Source organism: Octopus sinensis, linkage group LG5, assembly GCF_006345805.1.
Source record: "Octopus sinensis linkage group LG5, ASM634580v1, whole genome shotgun sequence".
NCBI lineage: Eukaryota > Metazoa > Mollusca > Cephalopoda > Octopoda > Octopodidae > Octopus > Octopus sinensis.
Window position 1 is genome coordinate 73994105 of NC_043001.1, and position 26837 is coordinate 74020941.

The window sequence follows — 26837 nt, forward strand, 5'->3', positions numbered from 1 at the left end:
AGAACATGGTTTACTTCGAACATTTTTGACAAAATTTCATATTTCAGAAGTTATTTTGTGTTAAAGTTGTATTTGGGTAATTTTTACCAATCAACGATGTGTATTCAGTTGAAGGAAGCTACTGCTGTTTGTGATAGTAATTGAAGAGGAACAACTTCTGGGTCATCTCTACTAAATGTCACCACTCTGTTCTATTTTATTTTTTATTTACTACCCTTTTTTTTTTTGTTCGTGTATCGGAGAAACCAGTAAACATCGAAGAATCAACAACCAGAAAGGAAGAAATACATAGATTTATTCATTTGCCCGACATTGGTATTTAAACCACTGGATTGAATTTGGGGGAAAATTTTGGTTTTATCCACACAGAGCACATCAGTGTTTAAAAGACCTATAGAGCTACAGATCCACAGCGAGCTTTTTTGTTGTTGACATGTATGCAATTTCAAAATGCCTTATTTTACAACTATGAGATGTATTGTTATTGTTATAATTTTATCTTACTATAATCAACAACAAACATGTTTCGGCAATATGAAAGTCTTTATTAGATTAAAAATAACATTATCGAAGCATGAAGGTAAAACAAAACAAAATATACTTCTAGGAACCAATGTATTATAGCCATAGTCTTTCATGTTGTTCACCAACCAACCTTTCCTCTGAAAAAATCAGTGGAATCAGTTGATCCCCAGACACAAATTATTTTCCTCCTGAAACTTATAGAAATGTACACATATTAAGTGCACCTCTCTATAAGCTGTACACTAAATTTTCCAGGTAAAAATAGTGGCTTATACACCGGACAAAACGGTAATTGTATTGGCAGTGACAAGTTTCCTCACTGGCTGGTAGTTGATAGTGTAGAGGTGGCTGTCTGCCAGTAGAGAGGGAAAGAGTAAGGAATGCCCAAGAACAGAGTGGTGATATTTTGTAGAGATGACTGGGAAGTTGTTCTTCTTCGATTACTATTGCAAACAGCGGTAGCTTTCTTTAACTGAATACATGTCATTGATTGGTTAAAATTACCCAAATACGACGACTTTAACAAAAAATAACATGAAATTTTGTCAAAAATGTTCAAAGTAAACCATGTTCTGCATGAGAAATTACACCAGTATACAAAGTTTCAAGCTGTTTAGTTAAAAAAATTAATTAAAATATTTGTGAGCCAAACTGAACAGATCTATGCATTGAAAGTTATAAACACATGCAGATTTACAACACGCACTTCCATTATATATACATATATGTGTGTTGTTGTTGATGTTGCTGTTGTTTCCTGGTGTTATTAAGATGTAAAATACTGTTCTAGTTTTGTTAGTAATGCCTTCATCTCTTGAGTAAGCTCTGCCTTTCTTTCTTGCTAGTGCCTGTTCACTATTATTCTCTTAACACTACTACCAGCTTCTTTTCTGATCTCACATACATATATTATTAATTCCTTTGGCAAACAAATCTTTAATGCCTTTTAAAAATTAGAAAAATTTCTTCTCTTGCAAATGAACTTAACATTTCCTCAGCATAGCTGTTGCACAATTAAGAACTATTTATTTACTTTCTAAATACTCACTTTTATATATATATATAAAACTATCCAGTTATACACAAAATACTATATATATATATATATATATATATATATATATATATAATATATATATATATATATATATATATATATATATATATATTATTTATTTATTTATTAGAGCCTCTGTCTTTTTTGTTTTGTTCAGTCTCCACATTTCCCCCATTGCTGTGCATGACAGCTTGGTTGGCTGTCACTGAACAGAACTGATGAATGCTAAATTTCCTAAATCTTGATGAGCTTTCTTGTTCCGGCTACCATTTCCCTCACCACCTTGGCTGTCACCATCTCCCTCACTGCCAACTACAACAAGCATTTAGCCAGCATGATGGGCTACTTTTCCTCTTGTTGCTGCTGCTGCTAGCTATTATTGCTGCTTACCAATCCCAGCTGTGGGCAGGATCAGTTAATGCTTCTGATTTAATGAACATTGTTTTTAAAATACACCACTTCTCCCCTTCCTCCTCTTCCTCTTTATCTCTCTCTCTCTCCCTTGCTTGAATTTAAACTTCATTGATAACATTGATTGCTACAACATATGTGAAAACCAACTTTATCTAAAATTGGTCCAACATGCTGATGTAAAACTTGGCAACTTTTTAAAATGGTGTTTTATATAATCATTATTACCAGTCAGGTACTGCTGTCAGATGATAGGATCTTCAACTGTTATTCCCCCCTTCCTCCCTCTCTAAGTTTGTTGAGGTCTTGTGCCTGAGTAAGAAATCATTACCACATTGGACAAAATACTTTGCAGTATTTATTATTTGTTTCGGCTCTTTACATTGAGAGTTCAAATCTCAGCATGGTCAACTTTGCCTTTCACCCCTCCAGCATCAATAAAATAAAGTACCAGTCAAATATTGAGGTTGGTCGTATCAACTACTTGCCCCCCCCCCTCCTCACCCTAAAAATAAAAAATAAAATTTTTTAAAAAGGAATAAAATTCAGGCCTTGTACCAACTTAGAAATAATTTTTATAGCCAAATGGCAGAATTGGAAAACTGCTAAGTGGAATATTTTGCTATGTTTATTTGCATTCCCTTTATATTTTGTGCTCAAATCCCGCCAAAGTCAACTTTAGGTGTCATCCATCCAGGATCAGTAAGAACTAGAGGTAATGAGTGTCCCTCTACAGAGTTTCTTAGATATCATTGATATTTATTACTATAGTTAGAGATTCTTGTTATGTCCATTTTAGGTTAGTAATTGACTTATTTTATACATCTTTTAGTTGAGTTCCTGTCACCTTTAGTTGCAAATAATGAAATACTACTAGATACAGCTTAAAGAATTTCAGTTTCATATGCACATGCACACATGCATACACGCGCGCGCAATCTTTAAAACTGAATTATCTTTAGACCTAGTGTCACAGGAAATGTGTTCTTGTTTGCCATTCTTTGGAAATGTTCTTTGAGTAATGCCATTATAGATCTCATTTTCCAAAATATTTACTTCTGTGGTAAATTTTTTTAAATAGTTTGAAATATTTAAATAAATTTATTTGAAATTGATAATTTAAATTCTGCATTACTTGTATGTTTATAAAGTAGCAAAATCTTTAAGAATTTGTTTTGGATTTAAAAGAGAAGTAAAAGAAAAGCAAAAAAACGGTCTTTTGCAATCTTTGATATTACTTATATGAGTGCTTCTCCTTTATTTATGAGTTCTATAGGAACTACTTTTTCTTCTTCATATGCTTTTAAGTACATGAATACTTGCATACATATGTAGACGCACTCATGCGTGTGTAGGTCTATATGTATTTAAATATTGGTACATACATACATATGTATGTATGTGTGTGTGTGTGTGTGTGTATATATATATATATATATATATAATATATATATATATATATATACATACACACACACACCACACACACACAACTTTTGTGAGTCATAAGCATATTATAAGTATTAAAAACAGAAAAATCCAATTTAATTCTTTGTATATATTTATGTATCTTAAATATTATTTTTTTAAAAAATAAGTCTATTAAAATGAAAAGAAACTAAAAGGTACAAATAAGCAGAAATATATTTTAGTTTAGATCTTTATATTAAGAATAAAGTAAAATTTTTGTTTTATTACCTTCCTTCTTGAAATTGATTTGAGGAAGCACTTTGTTACTTTTTATAAATTTCTCATATTGTCTTGTATTTTCTAGTGGATTATATATATATTATATATAAATATTGTAATTCTTTTGTTTAATTGTATTATTTGTTGATTTGACTGTAGTGAGTCTCCCTCTTATTTTTCATAGAATTTTTATGTAATGTGTACCTATTTGACTGCTTCGATTAATGTGCTTTTTATTTTATTTTTTTTTCTTCTTCTTCCCCCTTTTTTGTGTTTGTCGTGTGTCAATTATCTGTGAACAGCTACCAGGGGGGTCCAAACACATTAAGCATGGCTCCGTTCCAGCTTCCATCTACAAAACAAGGGATTTAGTTGATATTCGGGATATCAATGTGTCTCGTTCCAAGTCTGATGCCTCAAGTAAAGCCAGCCAAGTAGTCGCTGGAGAGACCCTCGGCTCCAGCCATTCCCAGCTCCCACCTGGATATCAGCAAAGAGACAACACCAAGGAGGTATCTATGAAATATATGCATGTAATCAATGCTACCTCCATATTCATGGAAGAATTCCTGTTGTAAATTTAGTTCTTTTGCAGTCATTCTCCATTTACTATTGTTAAGTGTTCTTCTAACAGCAACTTCTAACCCTCACTTTCTACTCAATCAAAACAGATACTTGTTTGTTGTTACATTGTTTATTGTTTTAAATAATCATACATATGTCAGAAAGAGTTCTTCAATTTCTAAAACCAAGTTAATACCTATGAATTGATCAGAACCAGGAGCCGTAGATAATAGTAACCTATGTCTCAATTAAAATATATATATATGTTTCTTGGGGGAGACAAGTTCAAGAGGAGCTATGTCCAGCCACTCAGAATAAAGAATTGAATGCTAAGTCTGAGAGTGAATATCGTATTTTCCTTCTTCCCTTAAAGTAGCCCCTCTAAATATTGTTTTTTTTTTAGTTCCCAAAGAGCCATAGGAGAAACAAAATATATTTTGTTAGACTAACAATAAAGGATTCTGTATATAGTCAATTCAAATAAACAATCAATTAAAAATTAAAAATGAATAATAAAATTAACAGACAACAAGAGGGCATGCACAAGGAATGTATTAGTTTGACACTCAGTGAAAATGGAGTTTTTGACGTTTTGAGCAGAGAAAGGGAAAAGTCCAAAGAAGAAAAAGAAATCAACAACAGCATTTGTAGTTACACACACATATGGAGAAAAGAATTCTCCTAAGTAGAACTGTAGCGATAGGAACCAGTTTATTGCAACAGGTTGTAAAAATTTCTGCTCAGTAGTTTTGTCTTTAGAACAGAGAACAAACATTAAACTATTATTTCTTTTATAAACTGAAATAGTTAACCTTTATGTTATTTGTACTGACCTTAATGTACCTACAACCCTTTTGTACCCATGTGTTGGACTGCTTAGTTTATTTTTAAGCATTATATTAGGACAAAGTTTTCAATGAAATACATTTTAAAATGTACAGTTTTCTATCATTGGAAATGGTCTCAGTTAGGTTGGTATCAACTTCTCTAATTCTAATATTAAGACTCATAATACTAACATAGATGTTGTAACAGATATCTTGTCTCCTTAATGCTTTCTTCACTACTCCCTTCCCCCCAGTCATTCTGAAACACTAACATTTCCTTGCCTGCCTGCCTTTCTCTCTTACCATCTACTTTACTGAGCTCTGTATAGTTTATATAATCTGTTCCTATTTCAACTATAGGAAGTTTTCTCTTTGCAAACAAAGTGTATTCAGAACAGATCAGTGTTGATTCCTTTACATTTTACAAGTAAAGACAGTTTACAGCACCAATTAAGAAAGGTCTACAAGTAAGAATTAAAGTTAATTAAAAAAAAGTAGGCACCAGGCATGGCTGTGTGGTTAAGAAGTATCACTTTAGGCTAGTGTCTTTGGCTATAACCCTAGGTGCTGATCAAAAGTACTAGGGTCAATTTGTTTGACTAATCCCTTTAAGACAATGCCCCCGCATGGCTACAGACCAGTGATTGAAACAAGTGAGAGCTAAAAGCTAAACTAAATATCTGCCCCAGGCCTACATGTAGAGAGAATTTGCAACTCTAATTTAGAAATACCTACAAATAAAATAATCAAACCATCAGGAGCTGCTGATCAACTAAATATAACTTGTCTCAAACCTACACATTCATAAGGTTGGAGCTTATCCAAATTTTCAAAGTGTTTCTAGTTCTTATTTTCATTTGGATGTGCTAGAGTAATGTGAAATGAAGTGCCTTGCTCAAGGACACAACGTGCTACCTAGTTCAAGAATAAGACCCACAATGACAGAATCATGAGTGCAGTGCTCTAATGCTGTAACCACTTGGCCATAGGGTTGATTATCAACTATTATATTTGAAAGTATATAAGATGCATTTTTTTTTCCTTCAAAAAATGTCTCAGAAAATCTCTCTGGTTCCTATACATGAAGTTACTCTAAATATAAAATGCTTTATAATGTATGAGAAACTTTTATTACTGAATATGCACTTCTGAAACTGGGGTGCATCAAATATGTCTATGTATATCTTTTATGCTATCAAATTCAGTAAATATAGCTCACCTACTAGGTAGGTACTGTAAAGAAAAGAATAGAAAACACCAGTTGTCCTCTTGTTACGCTATTTGTTTTCCATGATATGTGAAACAGAGGAAACTAAGGAGAACAGAAGTTAGTAGTTACTTTTCCCTTGAGTTCACAATTAATGTTCAAATTGATTTATTTTAATTTGATAATAATTTCTCAATGTGATTTAACTATTTTTCATATAAACATTATGTGAATTATGCAATTAACTTCCTACAAAAATTACTGAAATAAATACAACTAGGATTGGGATTTAAAGCTAAGGTGTAGACCTACATTAACGGTTCTGATCTACAAATAACTTTGGATTATAGCTGAGATTCCCCCCTCCCTCTCAGAGTCAAGAGTCATTTGGAAATTTTTAGTTTCTTGGTAAATAATTTTGATTGAACATTTCCGACCTATGTATGAAATTTGGAATTCTATTTTCATTCTGTTTGCCACTTGCTGTGACTTACACTCTATAGTAAAGGGAGTATGTGACCAGCTTTGCTGTATATTTTAATGAAATTTTTTAAACTAACACCAGAGCATTGGAAGCAATTAACACAATCTTAAATGATAACAGTTTATAATTGGCTTCTTTTAGTTCTCTTAGATAATTACTGTTTTCTATTCAAGCTGTCTATCAGATGCTCTGTTTGTCTGTCTCTTTCTCTCTATTTTTCTCTCACTCTTTCTTTCTTTTTTCTTTCTTTCTTTCTTTCTTTTCCTTCCTCCTCTCTCTCTCTCTCTCTCTCTCTGTTTTCCTCTTTCTCATTAATTCAGTTTTTTTTTTGTTTATTTTACCAATTCTTTCTTTCTCTGAGTTAATTATATTTTACTGTCACAATATAAGTATTAATAATCTAGCTGTCTTAATACATAACAGAAATAATGATTTCTTGATTAGTTTTGATGAGGCAACGATCTTGATTTTGATGATGACGATAATGATCATGATCTTTTCTATCATGCCTCTCTCCTCCTCCTTTATTCCCTCACTAAAAATTAACTTCAACATTACCTTTTTGTCTCCATAAAAATAAACAACAAAAGTTTTGCCAAAAATTAAGTTATATAAATAAAATGAAATGAATCATTTGCAATGGATCTGATTCCAATTTTGAGGGTAATTGGATTAAAAAATTTTTTTATTCTATATTTATTTATTTATTTATTTATTTATTTATTTATTTATTGCCAGGGGTGGGTGGAGAAAAATATTACAAAGGATTCAACAAAACCATGAAAGCAATAATAACGATGATGATGATGATGATGAATGGAAATTTGTGCCAGAATCTGCCAATATTCAATTCAGTGGCTTATTTTCTGTGCCAGTGAATTTGATAAAGATAGTATTCCTCTCTCTCTCTTTCTCTCTCTCTCTCATCTCTTCCCCCCTCTCTCTCTCTTGCTCATCTCTCTCATTGGGCTCTTAACTATACACCTTTCATCTGAATAATTTTGGGTAACTATTATTCTGCATAACTGCTACAGTCAGTTATCTTTGTATTCCATTGTTTTCTCTGGGATATTTCATAGAACAAAGAATCAAAGAAGGTTTAACTGTTAGCACGCTAAAACATTTGTGTTCCTTAAATGGAGCTCTCAGGCTTTTAAAATGTATTTAAAAGAAGAAAATTATTAAAAAATTTTTTTAGCTTTCTTCTTTAATGTTATTGTTATTGTTGATTAAGCATCTAATTAAATACCTTTTTAAATCCTGATAGTGATCAAATAAAGTATCAATTCACTGTCAGTGTTAATTAATGACCTTCATTGGTTGTAATTTATTCTCCAGTGACCAAAGTTGTTGTTTATAACCCACTGCTTTTAATCCTTTTCTTACCACATTTCTGTATGATATAGACACTTCTGATGAGAATCCAATTAAGGTCCAAAAGATCAATTAAGGCTGTTCATCATTTTATAGGTGCAGGTATGACTGTGTGATGAGAAGTTTGCTTCCCAACCACAGGGTTCTGGGTTCAGTCCCACAGTGAGGCATCTTTTCTACTATAGTTTTGGGACAACCAAAATCTTGTTAGTGGATTTTGTTGATGGAAACAGAAAGAAGCCTATCATGTATGTATGTATGTATGTATGTATGTACGTATGTACGTGTGTGTGTGTGTGAGTGTGTGTATTTATGATTGTCCCTCATCGTTGCTTGACAACTGATGTTGGTTTGCTTAAGTCCCATAACTTGGCAGTTCAGCAAAAGATACTGATAGAATAAGTACCAGGCTTTAAAAGAAAAAGCTCTGGGAATCGACTTGTTTGACTAAAACTTTTCAAGGTGGTACCCCCAACATGGCCACAGTTCAATGACTGAAACAAAGTAAACAATAAAAGATTAAAAAAAAAAAATTTTGGCCCAGTGGTTCGAGTACTATGCTCACAATCATGAGGTAATGAGTTTGATTCCCCGGCTGTGTGTTGTGTTCTTGAACAAAATACTTTACTTCACGTTGCTCCAGTTCATTCAGCTGTACACAAGTTGCAGTGTCACTGATGCCAAGCTATATCAGCCTTTGCCTTTCCCTTGGATAACATCAGTGTCATGGAGAGGGGAGGCTGGGATGTATGGGCAATGGATGGTCTTCCATAAACACACTTGCCCAAACTTGTGTCTTGGAGGGGAATTTTCTAGTTGCAATCCCATGGTCATTCATGACCCAAAGGGGTCTTTACCCTATTAAGCTGGTGTTTGAGTGTGAGGCATCTTAGACAAATTGAAGTAGAGTTCATGGAAATTGCATAAACCCCCTCTCAAATGAACTGTGCCTGTAATTCAAAAGGTACCACATTGTTACACATTGTGTAATGCTGATTTTTCTGGAAAATTACATAAAGGGTACATGTACCTGTGGAATGAATACCTAGCCACTTATATGTAAATTCAGAAGCAGGTAATTCAATTAACTGAAATCTACCATCTGTGTGATAGGGATATATCCTTCAAAGATAAAGATTGAAGAGTTTGGTGATAATAGGAGCTGGCTCAGAAATATATTGTTGAGTGTTATCGAACTGATACCACCTGGTGAAATCATGTTGGGTTGCAGGAAAATGAGATGTTTCCACTTTTTATAGCTTTATAATTAGATGGTGGTGACATTGATGGAATGAAGAAGTTGGGGAAATGGGAGTTGTTGTGTCTGCAGCGTGGAGTTTGAAGCAAAAGCAAGCCTCAAATGTATTGGTTTTATCAGTGGGAATGTTACCTCTAAAGCTGTCTTGATTAAGGAGTAGCAGGTATGAAAATCCTGTGAAGTTGCTAGACTCATTTGGCAAGATATCAGAAGGCTGGTTGTAATTTGGGATGCAAAAAGAGCTTGCAGGAATGTATGTAGCATAAATAACAACTTCCATATTATCTATTAGTGTTATTTAATCCACTCAACACTGTTGAAGGTCATTGAATCAATTTTACTTGAACCCTTTTGTTATATTTCTGTTGAAATACGCTGCCTTTTATTCCAATTAATTTCGAAAATAATTAAGAATTAATTGAAATAATTTTGTCTGTTTTTTTAAACAAATTACCATGAAATTTTGGTAGGTTTTAATTTCGATAACTTTACCCCTTTGTTACTATATTTCTGATGAAATACACAGCTTTTTATTTCAATTAATTTTGAAAATAATTAAGAATTTATTTAAATAATTTTGTCATTGTTAATTTTTTTTTTTTAACATAAATTTTTGATGGAAGGTTCTAATTTAGATCACAATATAACAGAGAGTTTATATCAAGGAACTCAGTGTGGTTTCAGGCAGATTGGTATCAAAAGGATTCGGTAACTTCTTAGTTCTGCATTGGGTTCACTTTAGTAATTCCTTCAGAATTACTAAAATTCTGTCAACAGTGTTCTCACTCTCTCTTTTTAATTTACATCACATTGTTTTCCTTCTTCCTTGACTAGTTTTTGCCTCTCCTTTATTTTAGTTTCGTTCTCTAGAACTTTCCTATTTCCTTTTATTTTTAATTCTTTTTTATTTTTAAACTTCAGGATGTTGTTATCCTCCCTCTATTGGATTTGTTGCAGATGTTTTATCTGTCGACTTTCTTGTTTCTCAGTTAGACCAGTCAGTAGTATAATAAGAGTTTTAACAGCTTTCTGTCTTTCTTTCTTGAAAATGTTGGCATTATCTTACAGACATTGAGCAGAGAAATACAGAGAGATTGGGAATGTTTCATTCCTATTCCCCCTGTTCCATACCATTTTTATTCTGCCCACAAATACTTTACCATCATCAAAATCATGACTTCCACCAACACTATCATTGTCGTCATCATCACTCTCACCACCACCATTACCACTACCACCACTATTATCATCAATATCACCATCAACATCACCTCCCTACCATCACTATCACCACCACCATGATCAGCATCATCAGTTATATTAGAACAATGGAATTAGTGCAAACATCTCCGTATCTAATATTTAATTGTTTCCAATTAAACTTCATTTTCTGTTTTGTTGTTGTTATTCAACATTCCGCTACAACTCTAAGGTTGATCCAATCTACTACACTCCACTTATATAACTGGCATTCAGCCTAGTCATCCTATTCACTATTGTTATTGCTGTTACTGTTATTATGGTCTTGTGCCTATGTTAGAAATTATTATTGCTACTGCTGCTACTACTACTACTACTACTACTACTACTACTGTTACTACTCCTATTATTATTATTATTATTATTATTATTATTATGGCATTGAACTGGCAGAATTGTCACTGCACTGGACAAAATGCTTATTGGCACTTCTGGCTTTTACATTTTGAGTTCAAATTCTGCCAAGGTTGACTTTGCCTTTCATCCTTTTTGGAGTCAATATAATAAGTACCTTTTGAGCATTGGGGGTTGATGTAATTGACTAGCCCCACTCTTCCCAAATTTCAGGTCTTGTAGCCAAAATTTGAAACCATTTTTATTATAATTAGGCACTGAACTGGCAGAAGCATTACCATGCCGGATAAAATGCTTAATAGCATTTCATTTGCCTTTGCATTCTGGTTTCAAATACCACTGAAGCTGACTTTACCTTTCATCCTTTTGGGGTCAATATAATAAGTACCAGTTGAGCCTTGGGTGGGGGGTGGGGGGGTCAGTGTAATTGACTAGCCCTCCCTCCTCTAAATTTTGGGCCTTATGCCTATTGTGGACAGAATCATTGCTGTTGTTATTATTAAGGCAGTCAGTTGACAAAATCATTACTGTGCCAACAAAATGCTTAGCAGCATTTCTTCTAGCACTTTACATTCTGAGTTCAAATGCTGATGAAGTTGACTGTCTTTCATCTTTTTAGAGTTGATAAAATAAATATCAGACAAGTATTGTAGTTGATATAATCGACTAACCTTTCCCCTCAAAATTTCAGGCCTTGTGTCTATAGTAGAAAGGATTATTATTATTATTGTATGAGAGAGCAGTGCATGACATCAAAGTGACACAGGTGTACAAATATACAAACCGAATATACCCATCATGACTACTCGTCTGATAAGAGTACACCAGGCACATGCATCACAACCATATGTGCGTGACATAGTGATCTCATATCAAGATAAACAGCACATCACCTTGCAGGTGAAGCCCAGTTAGAATCTTCTTCAGGTTGAGTAGACCATTCCACTTAAAAGGTCCCCGAATAAGGGTTAAGGATGTTGAACAAAACACTCATGTTTCCAAAGGGGAATTATCTGAACCCCAAAGATTCCTCTCAACACATGGCTATGATGCTCCCCCCCTACTTCTGCTCATGATAAGAGCTGCACATATCATCAGCCACTAAGAGACATGCTCAGCTGGTTACGGTCAAGCAACTGGCAAGCAAATCTGTGGTATTGAGCAGAATATTTGCTGTAGCCCATCATTTATACAAAGACAAAACAATGTACATGATAACACTTCCAATCAGTTAAGATCAGAAGCCTTGAGAGCCACTGCCTGATACTGCATCAGGGCATTTATTATTATTATTATTATTATTATTATTATTATTATTATTATTATTATATTATTATTATTATTATTATTATTATTATTGTCGTCGTCGTCGTCGAGTCGTCGTCGAGTCGTCGTCGAGTCGTCGTCGAGTCGTCGTTGTAGTAGTTTAGTTGTAATTAAACTTATTCTGTAATTAGTATTAATTCAAAGTTCAAACTATAATTCCAAGATCACAATTGTTGTTAGGGAAAACCCATGACCATCACTGTCAGGTGGTGACTTTCTAATTGACTGTAATTAGTAGCTCAGTGTCCCAGTGGTCTGACTTCAAATTGGCATTGTCCTTCTCCATCCTATAATAATAATAATGAAATTATTGTATATAGTGTTCAGGTGTACTACAACTCATCAAAGGTGCATGTACAATACATAGAATTATGTACAAAAGTCAGGGAAGTGAACAGTTTATGAGTCATGATGCATATGTGTGCATGCATATGGAGGTGGGGATATCAGGTGTAGTGTTGGTAAATTTCAGGAAGTATGGAGGTTTTAAAGGATGCAATGTCTCTGCAACTAACACTGATGCAGGTGGTTTGTTCCATGTTTCAGCAACTCTAAATGTGAAAAAACGTTTCCGAAAGTCATGGGAACTGTGCTGTTTTCTGACTTTGTTGGCATGCCCATGTGTGTTAGACACATGGAGTTCAAAAAGGTGCTGAAGGTGGTTGTTGGCACGATGGTTGATAATTTTGTGGGTATTTACTAAGTCAGTTGTTAGACGTCAGAGCTTCAATGTATCTATGCCCAGGGAAGCAAGGCATTCAGAGTATTGTAGATGCCTGATGGTGGGTATTTGCTCGGTTGCATGTCTCTGAACAGTTTCCAGGAGGTCAATGTCCTGAGCAAGATAGGGGTTCCAGACTGGTCATGCAAATTCCAAGTGTGGCCACACCATAGTCATATACAGCTTTAAATAGATAGCTGGAGAGCAGCTGACAAAGGTCTTGCTGAGTGATGCCAAGACACCCTCAGCTTCCTTGACAGTTTTAGAGATGTGCTTTGTCCAACACAAATTGCGGTTGACAGTTATGCCCAGGTCATGTTCACAAGAAGACTTCTTGATATTAATGTTGTGGAGAGATAGTTTGACAAATTAAGAATGTCTTACTTTACCACCCATCAACAGGATGCTTTTAAACAACCTGTTGGATCAAGTTAAAGACATGAGATCATAAAGGATTGTCTTATTTACTTTTCCCCTTTCCTTTCTATTTCAACATATATTGCAGGGGAGGGGGGATATTGATCTCTTAAACATTATTTCTGAATTCTTCCAGGTCATCTTTGACATCATTGATCTCTTTGCAGATCAGTGGAGTTCAACCCTCTCTTTATATTTTTTTTTTATTTAATTTAGTTTTTTTTTTTCCTCCTAAATTTATATACAGAACAGTCATGAAAGCATCAAAACTTTTAAATCACTATATTTGTATGGTAACCACAGATTTATTGGGTCAGATTTATTTGCATTTTGTATGTAACCAAAACAGTTGTGTTTTCATCTTTTAAACCCCTTTGCCTATTTATATATCTCTCCATATATATATCTACCTATTGACTCTTATCTGTTTTAATTTCTCCAAATATCACCTACCTCTATATATATGTTTTACCTGCTTGCTTTTGCATGATTGCTTTTGTTTCTTTTTTCTTTCATTATTGTTCTTCAGTTTTAAATTATTCAATGTATCCACTTCTCTTTACCTACTCACTTACTTTCAACCTTTTTTCACTTTTCTTTCTTTTTGTATTTCTTTGTTATTTTTCTCTTTTGAGAAGGAAAAACTATTTTTGAAATGAGAGCTGTACCATTTAGATAGAAGCAGAGATGAGATTGTTAGCATAGAAATTCAAGACAGCAAGACAGTTCTTATATCTAACATCAACCCTTTAGCATTTAAAACGGTCATATCCTGTCAAAATATTCTACCTGTTTTATGTTCAAACTGGCCACATTAAGGCTCTCTGACCTACCCTACAATATCATTGTAAAAATAAACAGTCACATCATTGAAATCTTGAAGCTACAAGATAATGTACAATAACTTCAATGTGAACAAGAGCACTCAGAGAGTGCAAACCTCTACCAAGGTAACACCACTGTCCTCTCAATGATTAGCCAGAGATGATTTTCAAAATGAGAATATCTGAAATAAATGAGAATACTAACAATGAACTCGGCCACTCTCAAAAATTAAGTAAAAAAAAACTGGAAAAATAATCCAGAATCCTTGTCCAGTACTGGATTGATCCCAAAATTTAATCAGTTCATGTCAGTCATGAGGCCAAACATCTCTGAAAGTTTCATCCAAATCCATCCAGCGGTTCTTGAGATATCTTGTCTACAGACAAATGAACCAATAAACAAACATTACTGAAAACAATACCTCCACCTTCGCTAAGGTGGAGGTAATAAATAACCATTGCATTTGACAGAATAATCTGAATGCTAAAGGGTTAATTATCCTTAAAATTAAAGGAAATTTGTGAGAAAAATTTCAGCAATTAAAATTTTAATAAGAAAATATATAAAAGTCAAAAATTTATCTAAGATACTAAGTATGAATTGTTTGCTTCACAATTTTCTGGTTTTAGGTTTAGTCCTATTGCATGACATTTTCGGCAAGTGTCTTCTATATTCCCAGGCTGACCAAAGCCTTTGAGAGTGGAAACTGAAAAGAAGCCTGTTTGTGTGTGTGTCTGTGTGTCTCTTTGTTTTGATACCTCATTGCTAATTTATTTCTTTATTGCCCACAAGGGGCTAAATATAAATGGGACAAACAAGGACAGACAAAGGAATAAAGTCGATTACATTGACCCCAGAGCATAATTGGTACCTATTTAATCAACCCTGAAAGCATGAAAGGCAGAGTCGACCTCGGTGGAATTTGAACTCAGAACGTAATGGCAGGCGAAATACCACTAAGCATTTTGCCCGGTGTGCTAACGTTTCTGCCAGCTTGCTGCCCTCTGTAAACATGAAGCACCTGCTTACATACAAGTGGGCTTGTTGTATTTTAACACGTCTGTGAAAAGATACAGACTAGGGGAAAGTACTATGTTGCTTTGAAACATGCATAAGTTGGTGACAAAGAGAGTATATGGCCATTGAAAATCTGCCTCAGTTAATTTTGTCTGATTTATTCAAGAATTGAAAATAGACATTAAGAAATGGTGTGGGTGGGGGATAACAAATAGAAAATAATGATACAGAAAGTAGATAATGATGATAATAAAAAAAAAAATTCTCTTACCTATCACCTTAATCCCACTTATCTTAACAATAACCTTTTCTATAATCTTTAATGATTCATAACCTTCATGGTTAACATATCATTTGCACACACACACACACACACTGTAACATAAGATCCTGTCTCAAAAATGTTCTAGAAAAAGTAGTTCTTCCCTTTGTTTCATGTAGTATTAGTTTGAAGTACCATGTTTCATCGGGGGGTCAGTTTCTATATATTTCATCAATAAACATTTGTTCTTGCCTTAATAATAATAATAATAATAATAATAATAGATTTGTTTGTTTTCATATCTGATTTTCCATGCTAGCATAGGTTAAATTAATAGGTTAAAGCTTTGTTTTATAGTTAGATAACTTTTCTGTTGTTAACCTTTAAATGTTCAGAGACATGCATACATACATATACACACAAACACATATACATATATGTGTATACACATGAACACAAAACTGCTTCTTTTTCTGTCTCCATGTACCAAATCCATTCATAAGTCTTAGGTCAACCTGTGGCTACAGAAGAAGACACTTCCCAAAGTACTATGCAGTGGGACAACCCAAAATTACATGTGTTTGGGAAGCTATCTTCTGAATCATTCAGTCAAACCTGTGAATTTAAAATCTGTTTTAATTATTTTATGATTCTAGCTAAGAAAAAATAAAAGAAAAAAAATTTATTTTCTGTTATTCTAAAAATCCTTAAATTCTGAAGCTAAAATGTTTATATTTTTTACGTTCTTACAGTCTGGAATGTCTTGAATTTTTATGTAACAGTTATGTATAAAATGAAGAAATTTCTAATTGAGGATGTAATTAGCTTCTAAGGTTTTGAAATTAGGATTGTCTTTTCAAATTTGTCAATTATAAACAGCAAAAGAAAAAACATTCCCATTATGTAAATATCCAAGTATTTAGTTACAAAATTACAATAAGAATTAATAATATTCACTAGAGCTTTGCATATTTTAAGAAAGAAAACAATTTTTATGATTTTCATAAGGAAGTTAGGATTGTTAAAAAGAAGTCCATAACTGAAAGCTCTCCAATAACATAGATCTTTATATACATGGTTAGTTTCATGACCATATCTGCCAAAAAATAAATGTTCTGCTCTAAAGGTTAATGATTTATTGCTGTTCTTTTTGATGTTGAAAATAGGTTTTGCATTCATTTTTTTTTTCTGTCCAATATTGCAACTATAAGGAATATGATTCTATAAATGCTTAATGTTTTTTCTACTCATTGTTACACCATTGTGGTCTTGTTTTATTAACTTAGAAGCATGACAACTCAATATTGTTTCTTTTCTTTCAACACCATGCTTCCTCTCTGGCTCAGTTTCTTAAGTATTCAGAGAGGACTCTGAAACTAATTGGGAATTTATTAACATTACATTCTGATATGAATTCCTAAACTGACTAATTAACCTTTCAATTAATTTTTCTTTTCATTAGACAAAAAAAAAAAAAAAAAAAAAAAACAACTACAGAATAGTTATAAATTTTCATTGATGTTTTGTTTGTTTAAAGAAAACATATTTTACTTGGTTTATCATAACTCACTCCATAATTTCATTAACTACTTTGAAATAGCAATATGTTAGTCTTTTGCTTTATTATTCTGAACAATTACATTTCCTGTTTTACCAGCGCACATCTTTAACAGTTGGTTCACCTGACACAAGTGGTATTTTGGATTCACCGCATGCTAGTCCCAGTAATTCTCCAACACCTGTTCACCTGGCTGATATGAGCAGTTCAAATCCAGATGCTGACAGATGTGGAACTGAGGTACATTGTCTTTTATAGATTTCTTATTTAGAAAACTCAAGTTTGTTACTTTTGGCTTGTAATGTGTGTACATGTGTATGAGAGAGATATAGGCTAGCAAACAGCATGTTAATACTGACACTAATGAACGCCCAGACAGTGCCACATAAAAGTGTCCATGTGGTGCCATGTAGAAGCACCCAGCACACTCTGTAGAGTGATTGGCATTAGGAAGAGCATCCAGCCGTAGAAACCATGCCAAATGAAACTGGAGTCTGGTACAGCCCTCTCCCTCCACTCAGCTTGCCAGCTCTGGTCACACAGTCCAACCCTTGCCAGCATGGACAATGGATGTTAAATGATGATGAGAGATGCGTGCACACACACACACACACTGAGAAAAAACTATATATAGGAAGTATCTGGTACAGTGTGTAAGTGAAAAAGCTGTGTTGCTATGGTTGTGTGATGTATATGGAGGATGATTGTTGGAATAAAGAAGTGCCAATCAGTCAAAGTGAAAAAAGATGACTGAGGAAGATGGCAGGGAAGAACTGGTAAAGGCTGCTCTCTGGATGTTGAATTGTACAAAGAAAATAATGGCCAGGGACCATAATGAGTGGCAACACAGTCCTGGAGAAGGCCTCTCTAACTCATACTAGCTTGGGAAAACAAGACACAAAATGATGATCATATCAAAGTTTTAATAACTTCATATGTCTATGTTTGTTTGTCTTTGTTTTGTTTTTATTGTCATGATTTATTTCTTTTTTAGGACGGAGGCACAGCAGCAATAATGACCATGGAAGAAGACGATGATGATGAAGTGCCTACTGATGAGGTGCAGTTTACATTTATTATTAGATTGACTATAAATTATCTCCTCTTCCCACCAAAGGCAGTCATTAGAAATATATCAATACTTTTGATTTCATGAAATGGCAGAATTAAAGAAAAAAAGGGGAGAAAAAAAAAATCACCTTTCATAACTTGATAGATTCAGCCATAAATGTCCATACTTATTATTTTCATTAAGCTCTGCTGTATTGACCTGCTGATTTATAACAACAATACTGTCTCCTCAACACTTCCACACATCCATTCTCTCCCACCTTCCTCTATTTCCTCCTCACCTCTTCATCCCCTCCTGCCCACTTTTCTCTTGCAAACATGTCCATGTTTATTCACTGCTCCTATATCATTTCTTTCTCATTCACTATTGGAAAATATATTGATGTGTTTAAATAATTGGGTAGTTGTATTATAGCAATGTTTATACTGAAGACAAATCAATAACACCAGCTCATTATATGTCTCTCTCTCTCTCCCTCTCTCCTAGGCCGAAAATCGTTTGCCATTTGGTAATTTTGAAGAAGTAGAGAAGCGGAATGCTTACCTTTCTATATTGCTGCACTATCTTATTTCTAATGATGACCCCTCAGCACTGGTAAGTTAGATTGTCACGTTGTACCTAAAACTACTTGCTGATATCAATTTATGTTCTAGTCTTTGTAACTCAGCATTTTGTAAGGAGTTGTTTTACTTCACATCAAAGCTATAATTACACTCACATACACACACAAAGAAATGTCCTTTTTCTTGTTTATTACAGGTAGATTGTTTTCTTCATGATATATGAGTTGTTTGATTCTGGCCTATCACAAATGTTGATTCTTAATACATTATGTGAATGATGTTTAATTAATATTGTTTTATGAGAGCTCTTCCAGATTAGCTCTGAAGAGCTGGTCAATTTGTGTTAATCTGACTGTGATCCTCACTGCTTAATTCAAGATCAAACAGAACTGCTCAACTTATGGGATGAACAAAGCTGGTTGGCTTCAGCATTGACTTGTATATCCCTGTATGAACAACTCAACTTGAGAAGTGAACAAAGCTAGTTGACTATAGTACTTAATTTTTGGTTTAGAAGAATTAGATTAATTTCTTGAGAATGTCCCACACCTGCAGAAACTTCAACATGCTTTACTTGAGGCTAGTCAAAGGCTTCAGGCTGGTAAAAGACTTCAAGCTGGTCAAAGGCATCAGGCTGGTCAAAGGCATCAAGCTGGTCAAAGGCTTCAGGCTATAGCCTTTGTCATGCAGTATTTTGTAATAAGGGCATATCACAACTGCTTTGCTGTTTGACTTATGATTCCTGTATTGGCTTCTGCAGGTATAGAATTCTTAAAGCTAAGCTGCATCACCAAAAGTAGGAGTTAGATAATTGTTGCTTTAAACATAGTTTGAGATGATGAAACTAAAATGTTACTGAAGTGTAAAGGATAAAGAGACAAAAACAAAATACCCCAGAAACCTTCATCATGTCTTTTAGCTTGTTCTCTCTTTTCAGAGTGTAAAATAAATTAAAATGGAAAGAATTACATTTTATTGGTGGTGATAGGTAAAGCATAATATATTGACATTTTCATTATAAGAATTTCAAGCGGGCATGGCTTTGAAGTTAAGAATCTCACATTGCAACTATGTGTGTAGTTTCAAGTTCAGTCTCATTGCACGGTACCTTGGGCAAGTATCTTCTACTATAGCCCTGGGCTGACCAAGGCCCTGTGAGTAAATTTGTCAGACAGTAACTGTGTGGGAGCCTGTTGTGTGTGTGTGTGTGTGTGTGTATGCTTGTCATACCTCCTCACCACTCCTTGACAACTGGTATTGGTTTGTTTATGTCCTTGTAACTTAGCAGTTCAACAAAAGAGACCAATAGAGAGAGAAATACATAGGCGCTAGGGTCGATTTATTTGACTAAAACCTTTCAATGTGGTGCCTTAGCATGGCCACAGTCTTTATGACTGAAACAAGTAAAAGACAAAAAAATGCATATTTCTATTATTAAAAAAGTTAATTCATTGCTAATGTTTTTATACTTATATGTTTTTTGTGTTAATTAATTTCTTTTTCTTTTCTGTTTTTCAGTTTTTCTATATAATATCTGATATTTACTCATCAGCTAATGGAAGTAGTAAAGAATTAAGAAAATGGGCTTACGAAATATATTCCACATTTTTAATTCAAAATGCTGTAAGTAGAAAATAATCTTCTATACTTTTTTCCTCTATCTTTACAACCATAAATCCTTTTCCAGCTGCCAAATTAGTTGTGTTGTCAGCACATTGGACAGAGTATTTTGTTGAATTTGTTCAAAGATTTTCTACACTTTGAGTTCAAATCCCACTTAGGTCTGCAGCACTTTCCATCCTTTTGAGGTCAGTAATGAAAAAGAATTACTGTTCAAAGATGGTAGATTGCTGGAACTGGGTAACTTGCAGTATTTGTTTGTTGTTTTTTTTTTTGTTTTGAATTCTGTCATAACCTAATGGATGGTAGTTCAAAATCTTATCCTATTTGTATTGTAAACTTGGTAGATTTAGTCTGTCACCTGATTTAATACAACCCCCTTGTGTCTTGGTTATCTTTAAGAGGAGGAGTTCAGTTTGTTACAAGCCATTCGAGAAAGCTCTCTGATTTTTAGAATACCTTCCTCCTGCCAGTCTCCCTGTAAAGGGTCAGGATACTATCTTGTCTCGTAACTAAAAGATTAAAAAAAAAATTATCTTTCTATTCTTAAAATAAGTCTTCTACTATAGCCTTGGGCCAACCTAAGCCTTATGAGTAGACTTGGTGCATAAAAACTGAAAGAATCCATTTGTGTTTGTCCCCCACCACCCTTTAGACTTTGTTATCAAATCTACCTTTTAAACTTTTTGAATTTAGTGTGGTCACTAACTTATAGTATGAAAGTGTTCGTGGAAAAGTCCTGTGAGCAAGCTTTTGAGAAGCATGTATAACAATATCAGAAGGAAGTTTTTAAACAAATAATTTAGTTTATTAAATTATCACAAGAGCTAACAAGTAATAAGAGTGTAGCCTGGGTGTGTATGCATAAGTTAGGGAAAGCATTATAACGTACGTTTAAAAAATAGATTCAATTGGAAGTCGTTATAAGCTAACCAAAATGGAGCTTGCTTAACCGAAAATATACTGTTCATTATGAGGCAGAGTTGTGGCTGATGTCATCCAGAATTTCATGGAACATAGTGAGCATCAATGAAATAGGCTGTTTGTGATGTAGCAAGCTGAGAGCAGCTAAAAAATTTAGAGCTAGTGGTGCAAAGTTGGTGTGAAAAGCAAGGAGTTGTTCCTGTTGTTGGTCCTCCATCTTTCGACTAACTGGTTAAAATACATGCTTCACTTCATGAGCAGAAAACTGCCTCTTGTATTCATATGCACCCAGCCCTGATGGGCTGGAGAATGCCTATGATGTGACAACTAAAATAGCTTTCCTGATATGCTACATGAATTTAGATTAATCTGTCAAATGTAATGCTTATATTCATTCACATTGTTTTGAATTAATCATGTTCCTTGAGTATTAACAAAATTTATTTCTAACTTTGTTGTCTTTTTGCATAGAGACCTGAAATTTTCTCAGTAGGTACTTAAATACCCAATGGTTTACAATTACACATTTTCAATAAAAAAACATGCATATGTATTGATATTTGACTGTATTGTATTATTTCTGAATGACATTCTGAAGATTTTTGGGGATGAAAACTGAGAAACATCTTTGTCTGATTCATCTGAAGACAAATTACTGTTTGTTTTTTTTTATTTATCTATTTTTATCAATCATCATCATCATCACCATTATTTATTTATTTATTTATTCATTCATTCATTCAACATTTTGTAAATCTTCAACTGTAAATCTTTCCAAGTTAGCATTGCTATTTTCTGCAGCGATATCAGTAATTGCAAAAGAAGAAAAATCTTCACTTCAGATATTGAAAAACACCTTATGCTGTTGAAAATTTCACAGTATTGTGGGCAGAAATGATTTTATCTTGCATTATCGTTTATCTTCGAGATTACGATATGATTGTTTAGCTTTAAAATGACATTGTAGAGTAGGTTTGGAAGGCTGGATTTGGCCAGTTGAAACATAAAACAGGTAGAATATTTGGGTTTGACATGACTAATTTAAATGCTTAAGTGTTTAACACTGGTTGTCTATATGATATATCTGATGTAGAAAATGAAATTATAATATTAAATATCGATATCTATTTAATATTTCAGCCATTAAAAGTAACGATTGATGAGAATTTAGTGAAAATAATTGATGACGTTTTAAACAGTAAAACTGACAAAGAGGAAAATCTTCGCTCTTTATTCCATGATGCAAAACATGATGTTCGTAGTGCTGTAAACTTGATGCTCAATGACTTTAGGAACAAACAAAAGTTAGGTGAGTACTTCTTCCATTTTAATGGGTCTTTTGTTGTTATATATATAATAATAAAAAAAACACTTAACCCTTTTGTTACACATTTCTCTTGAAATACACTGCTTTTTAATTTTGAAAATAATTAAGAATTTAGTAAGATAACTTTGCCCTTATTAAGCCTGTGTTTGAAACATAAATCAACATGAAATTTTGATAGAAGTTTTAACTGGGATCACTGTAAAACAGGGTATTTGGACCATAGGAATAGAGCAATCAAAAAGATACAGTGGAAACAAACTTTAAGCCACATGGTTCTGAAGTAGGCATTTTAACCATGTGACCATACTCAGAGAGAGAAAGAGAGACAACAGGCTTCCACACTATTTCCATTTACCAAATACCTCTTTAAAGGGACTGAACCTGAGGTTATTAAAAAAGACACTTGCCCAGGATACAGTACAGTGGGATCAATTCCAGAACCACATACTTGCAAAGCAAACTTCTTCACTACACAGTCATACCTATGTTTACACATATGTAGATTCAGTGTGGTTGACATTATGGCAGACCTATCCTAAATTATTTTTTCTAATTACTCATATATCAGTAGATATTAATTTCTGAACCAATAACATATGTAAATATGACTATTAAATATCCTCAAAAAATATGTTTGCATTATTGAACTTAGCACAATTGAATATTGACACTTATATATATATATACATACACATACATACATAGGTAGTCATTGACTTACGATCACAATTGGTTCCGGCAGTTGGTTGTAAGTCAATTTGGTTGTAAGTCAATTTGGTTGTAAGTTGACCTATAGGCCTACATAGCTTTGTTTTATATTTTTCATTCTTAAGGTAAATTCTCAGGTAAAAGTTGCACACAGCATTCTGTATTATACTACAACTGTGTTATTTGTTCATAAAAAAGTAACAAAGAATGCAAATACAAGAAATACACAATGTAGTGTAAGAAACTTGCAAAACTTAAATAAAAATGTATTGTAGACTGGTGCTTGGCTGTAGATCTTTGATTTCGCTTGTTAGCTGACGTTAAAAAATTAAACCTATTAGATTTCAACTGGACTATTTATTATTGCTGCCGGGAGCTGGCATGCCACTCGTCATAAAATTGATTGGTTTTAAGTCAGATAGGTCGTAAGTCAACAACGACCTGTATATATATGTATACAGGATGGTGAGATAATTGTGTTTTGTGATTGTTATATTAAAATTATAATATTAATAATAATGTATCAACTCTTATGTAAAATAACTGTATTTAAAATAACCATAAGCATACCTTGCAAGCAAGTATGCCTTGGTAACATGTACCATCATCATCATTCAATGTCCACCTTCCATACTGCCATGGGTTGGACAGTTTGACAGGAGTTGGCCAGGCAGGAGCCTGCACCAGACTTCTGTGCTTGTTTTAGCAGGGTTTTTTATGGCTGGATGCCCTTCCTAACACCAACCACCTGGCAGAGTGGATTATACTTTTGCTAATTGGTTTTGGTGTGTAGTTGCAAGCAGACATAGACATCTTCTTAGGCTTTCATCCTAAACCCACAAATCATCAGGATATGACAGCTTGAGTGAGAGAGGAGTGAGCTGCACTAGCATTCAGCTGTTACTCATCTTCAGGTGAGTAGATTGAAGCAATATGAAATAAAGAGCTCAAGAACACACCTCACTGTCCAGTGCAGGAACTCAGCCTACATTGTTATGATTCAGAGCCACATGCTTTGAGTTACTAAGTATGAATATAACCCAGCTCTATTTTCTTTGTTATATATTTCATGTAAAACCTGTGTCACCTGAAACTAGCATTGCATTTATCTCACTCCCTTTGTAAGTTGTTACAAGTTTAGCTTTGTCTCTCCATACATGATTGGGTTCAGGCTTGGTTATGGATCTCCTGACAGGTGTGACTATGACATAAATGACTACAGGTGTGACTATATCTCTTTATACATAAATGGATACAGGTGTGGCTTTGCATGATCTCAATTTCAAACCCACTGTCTGCTACCATGACCTTGGGTTGCCCAATGCCTTCTGAAGGAAATTTAATGAATAGAAACTGTAGAAACCCAATTCTTTTCTTGGGTAGTAGTAGCTTAATCCAGAGGCTAGGTGCTAGTTTAGATCACCACATGGTCTTTTGGTGCTTTCTAAACATTTAGACCAGGTTTCCAATTTGAAAATAACTCCTTCCTACCAGTCTCCAACTTCTGAATAAAAAATAAAAAATGCAGCACATATATGTAAACTCTCTATCTCATTGCACTCCTTAGATCTCATTCTCACTTTTTTCTTCTTCAGGGCTTGGCAATTTTTATGGTGTTGATGAACTTGAACTCGACATGGATAAATCTCAAGAAATGAAGATTATTGAGAATTATCTTGTACCACATTTAGAAAGTTTTACGTAAGTATTCATAGTAATGTAGCAAAGATCTATGAAATTTGTGTTACATAAAATAGCTTTCAAATATGAAACAAAATGGTATAAACTAATGCAAATGAGTCACTTTCATACCAGCAGTTTTATTAATTTTCTGTGAAAACATGTCTGGTTATGAGAAAATATTACTTTGCTGAGAGACAGGTGATGGTTAATGATAGAAAGGGTATTCAGCTGTAGAAAATCTGCTTCATCTGACCCACGCAAGCATGGAAAAGTGGATGTTGAAATGATGATGAAGTCATCCACTTCTTTAGTAATTTCGGTAAAAATCTTATCTAAGGGGCACTACCAATCCATGCAGATATAATGTAAGAAAATTTAGATAAACAAACTACTACACTGTACTACCTACTGTTTGATTAAAATAATTTAGTAGGTTTTTTTTTGCAAAACATTTAAGGGGACCATATTTAAACCACTGATCTAGACATGCTTAAAATGGATTGTGGAACTCTTTGTGGATTTTCCCCATATGCCTGAGTAGACCTATTATCAAAAGCCTTCCATCCATGACACTAATAATGTAATCACAGTTGGAGTTATTCTTTAAAATCAATATGGAAAAGCTATGAAAAAATAACTATAATTGTTTCCAAGTTTGGTACAAGGCCAGCAATTTCAGGATTTAGGGTTCGTCAATTACATTGACTCCAGTATTTGACATCTCTGAAAGGATGAGAGGTAAAGTTGACCTTGGCATCATCTAAATTCAGAACATAAAGAGTTGGAAGAAATGCCTCTAAGCCTTTTTGCTTAATGTGCTAGTGATTCTGCCAGTTCACCACCTTAAATACATATAATTAAACAAAGGACTGTTTGAAGTGAATTAAACAGATATTAATTGTTAGACTTGTTGTCCAAATAATAGTGCCAAGATAAACAAAAAAAAAAACTTTCTATGAGTCTATAAATCAATTTTTTTAGAAGTTTGTCAAGGTGAACGAAGCAGAAAATATTTATAGAAAAACACTCAGCTATCTAAAAATAATTGTGAGAGAGAGAGAGAATTAATGCTTATTTCTTTGTTAATATATTGATAGATTCTTAGAGAGATGGTACTGGAATATTCAGTTGACTTCTTTGTTTATCAGTTTATCACTCATACTTGACTGACTAATTTAACCTGTATCTAGCACCCTTCCCATCCCCCCTCTCTCTCTTTCTTCACATGTCCATTTGAAACTTTTATGAAGAAACGGATGACAATGACTTCAAAGTTTTGGTTTGCTTTCTTTTGGAAGACAGTTTGATGAAGGCAAGCAAGCCAGAACTTCAAAGTCACTGTTAGCCTTTTTCTAATGGAAGTTTAATAAGCATTTATTCTACTGAAAAGTATTCAGCAATTCTTCATTTAATATTAAATCATTTTATATATATCTTGACATAGAAACAACCATTAATATATATATGTGTGTATTTGTCTGTTTTACAACTATTGTTGCAAGCTAACACAAGGTAGACAAATGCCCTTTGTATCACTAACTCTTACCTATTTTTCATGGAAAGTGCAGGACTACCAGCCTTTTTGCTAACCATGAAAAGACATCAAATAACACCAGTCATAGCTCAGTAACATTTTTTGTGTGATCATATTGCAAACATTCACACACATATGCATGCACACATCTCACATACAGTAGAACACAAAATGTTTATAGTTTCACGCTCTGGTTACATTGGGAGAGGGAAACTAAAATAACAAATAGAGTAGGAGTGAGTGACAATCAGAGATGCTAAATGTAGGTGA

The 26837-nt window shown here is 33.7% G+C and overlaps 1 protein-coding gene across 14 annotated transcripts in view; it reads left to right on the forward strand.

The window, feature by feature from the left end:
* LOC115211684 (rho guanine nucleotide exchange factor 11-like) overlaps positions 1-26837 on the forward strand; it is a 387012-nt gene that overhangs the window by 302196 nt on the left and 57979 nt on the right. For 13 of the 14 annotated variants that reach the window (XM_036502748.1, XM_036502742.1, XM_029780328.2 and 10 more), the window contains 7 exons: positions 3985-4194; positions 17236-17376; positions 18131-18196; positions 18695-18802; positions 20290-20394; positions 22456-22624; positions 24946-25051. In XM_036502748.1, coding sequence (XP_036358641.1) covers positions 3985-4194; positions 17236-17376; positions 18131-18196; positions 18695-18802; positions 20290-20394; positions 22456-22624; positions 24946-25051 — 905 coding nt within the window. The remainder of the gene's footprint in view (positions 1-3984; positions 4195-17235; positions 17377-18130; positions 18197-18694; positions 18803-20289; positions 20395-22455; positions 22625-24945; positions 25052-26837) is intronic. The other variant, XM_036502747.1, reaches the window with a different exon arrangement.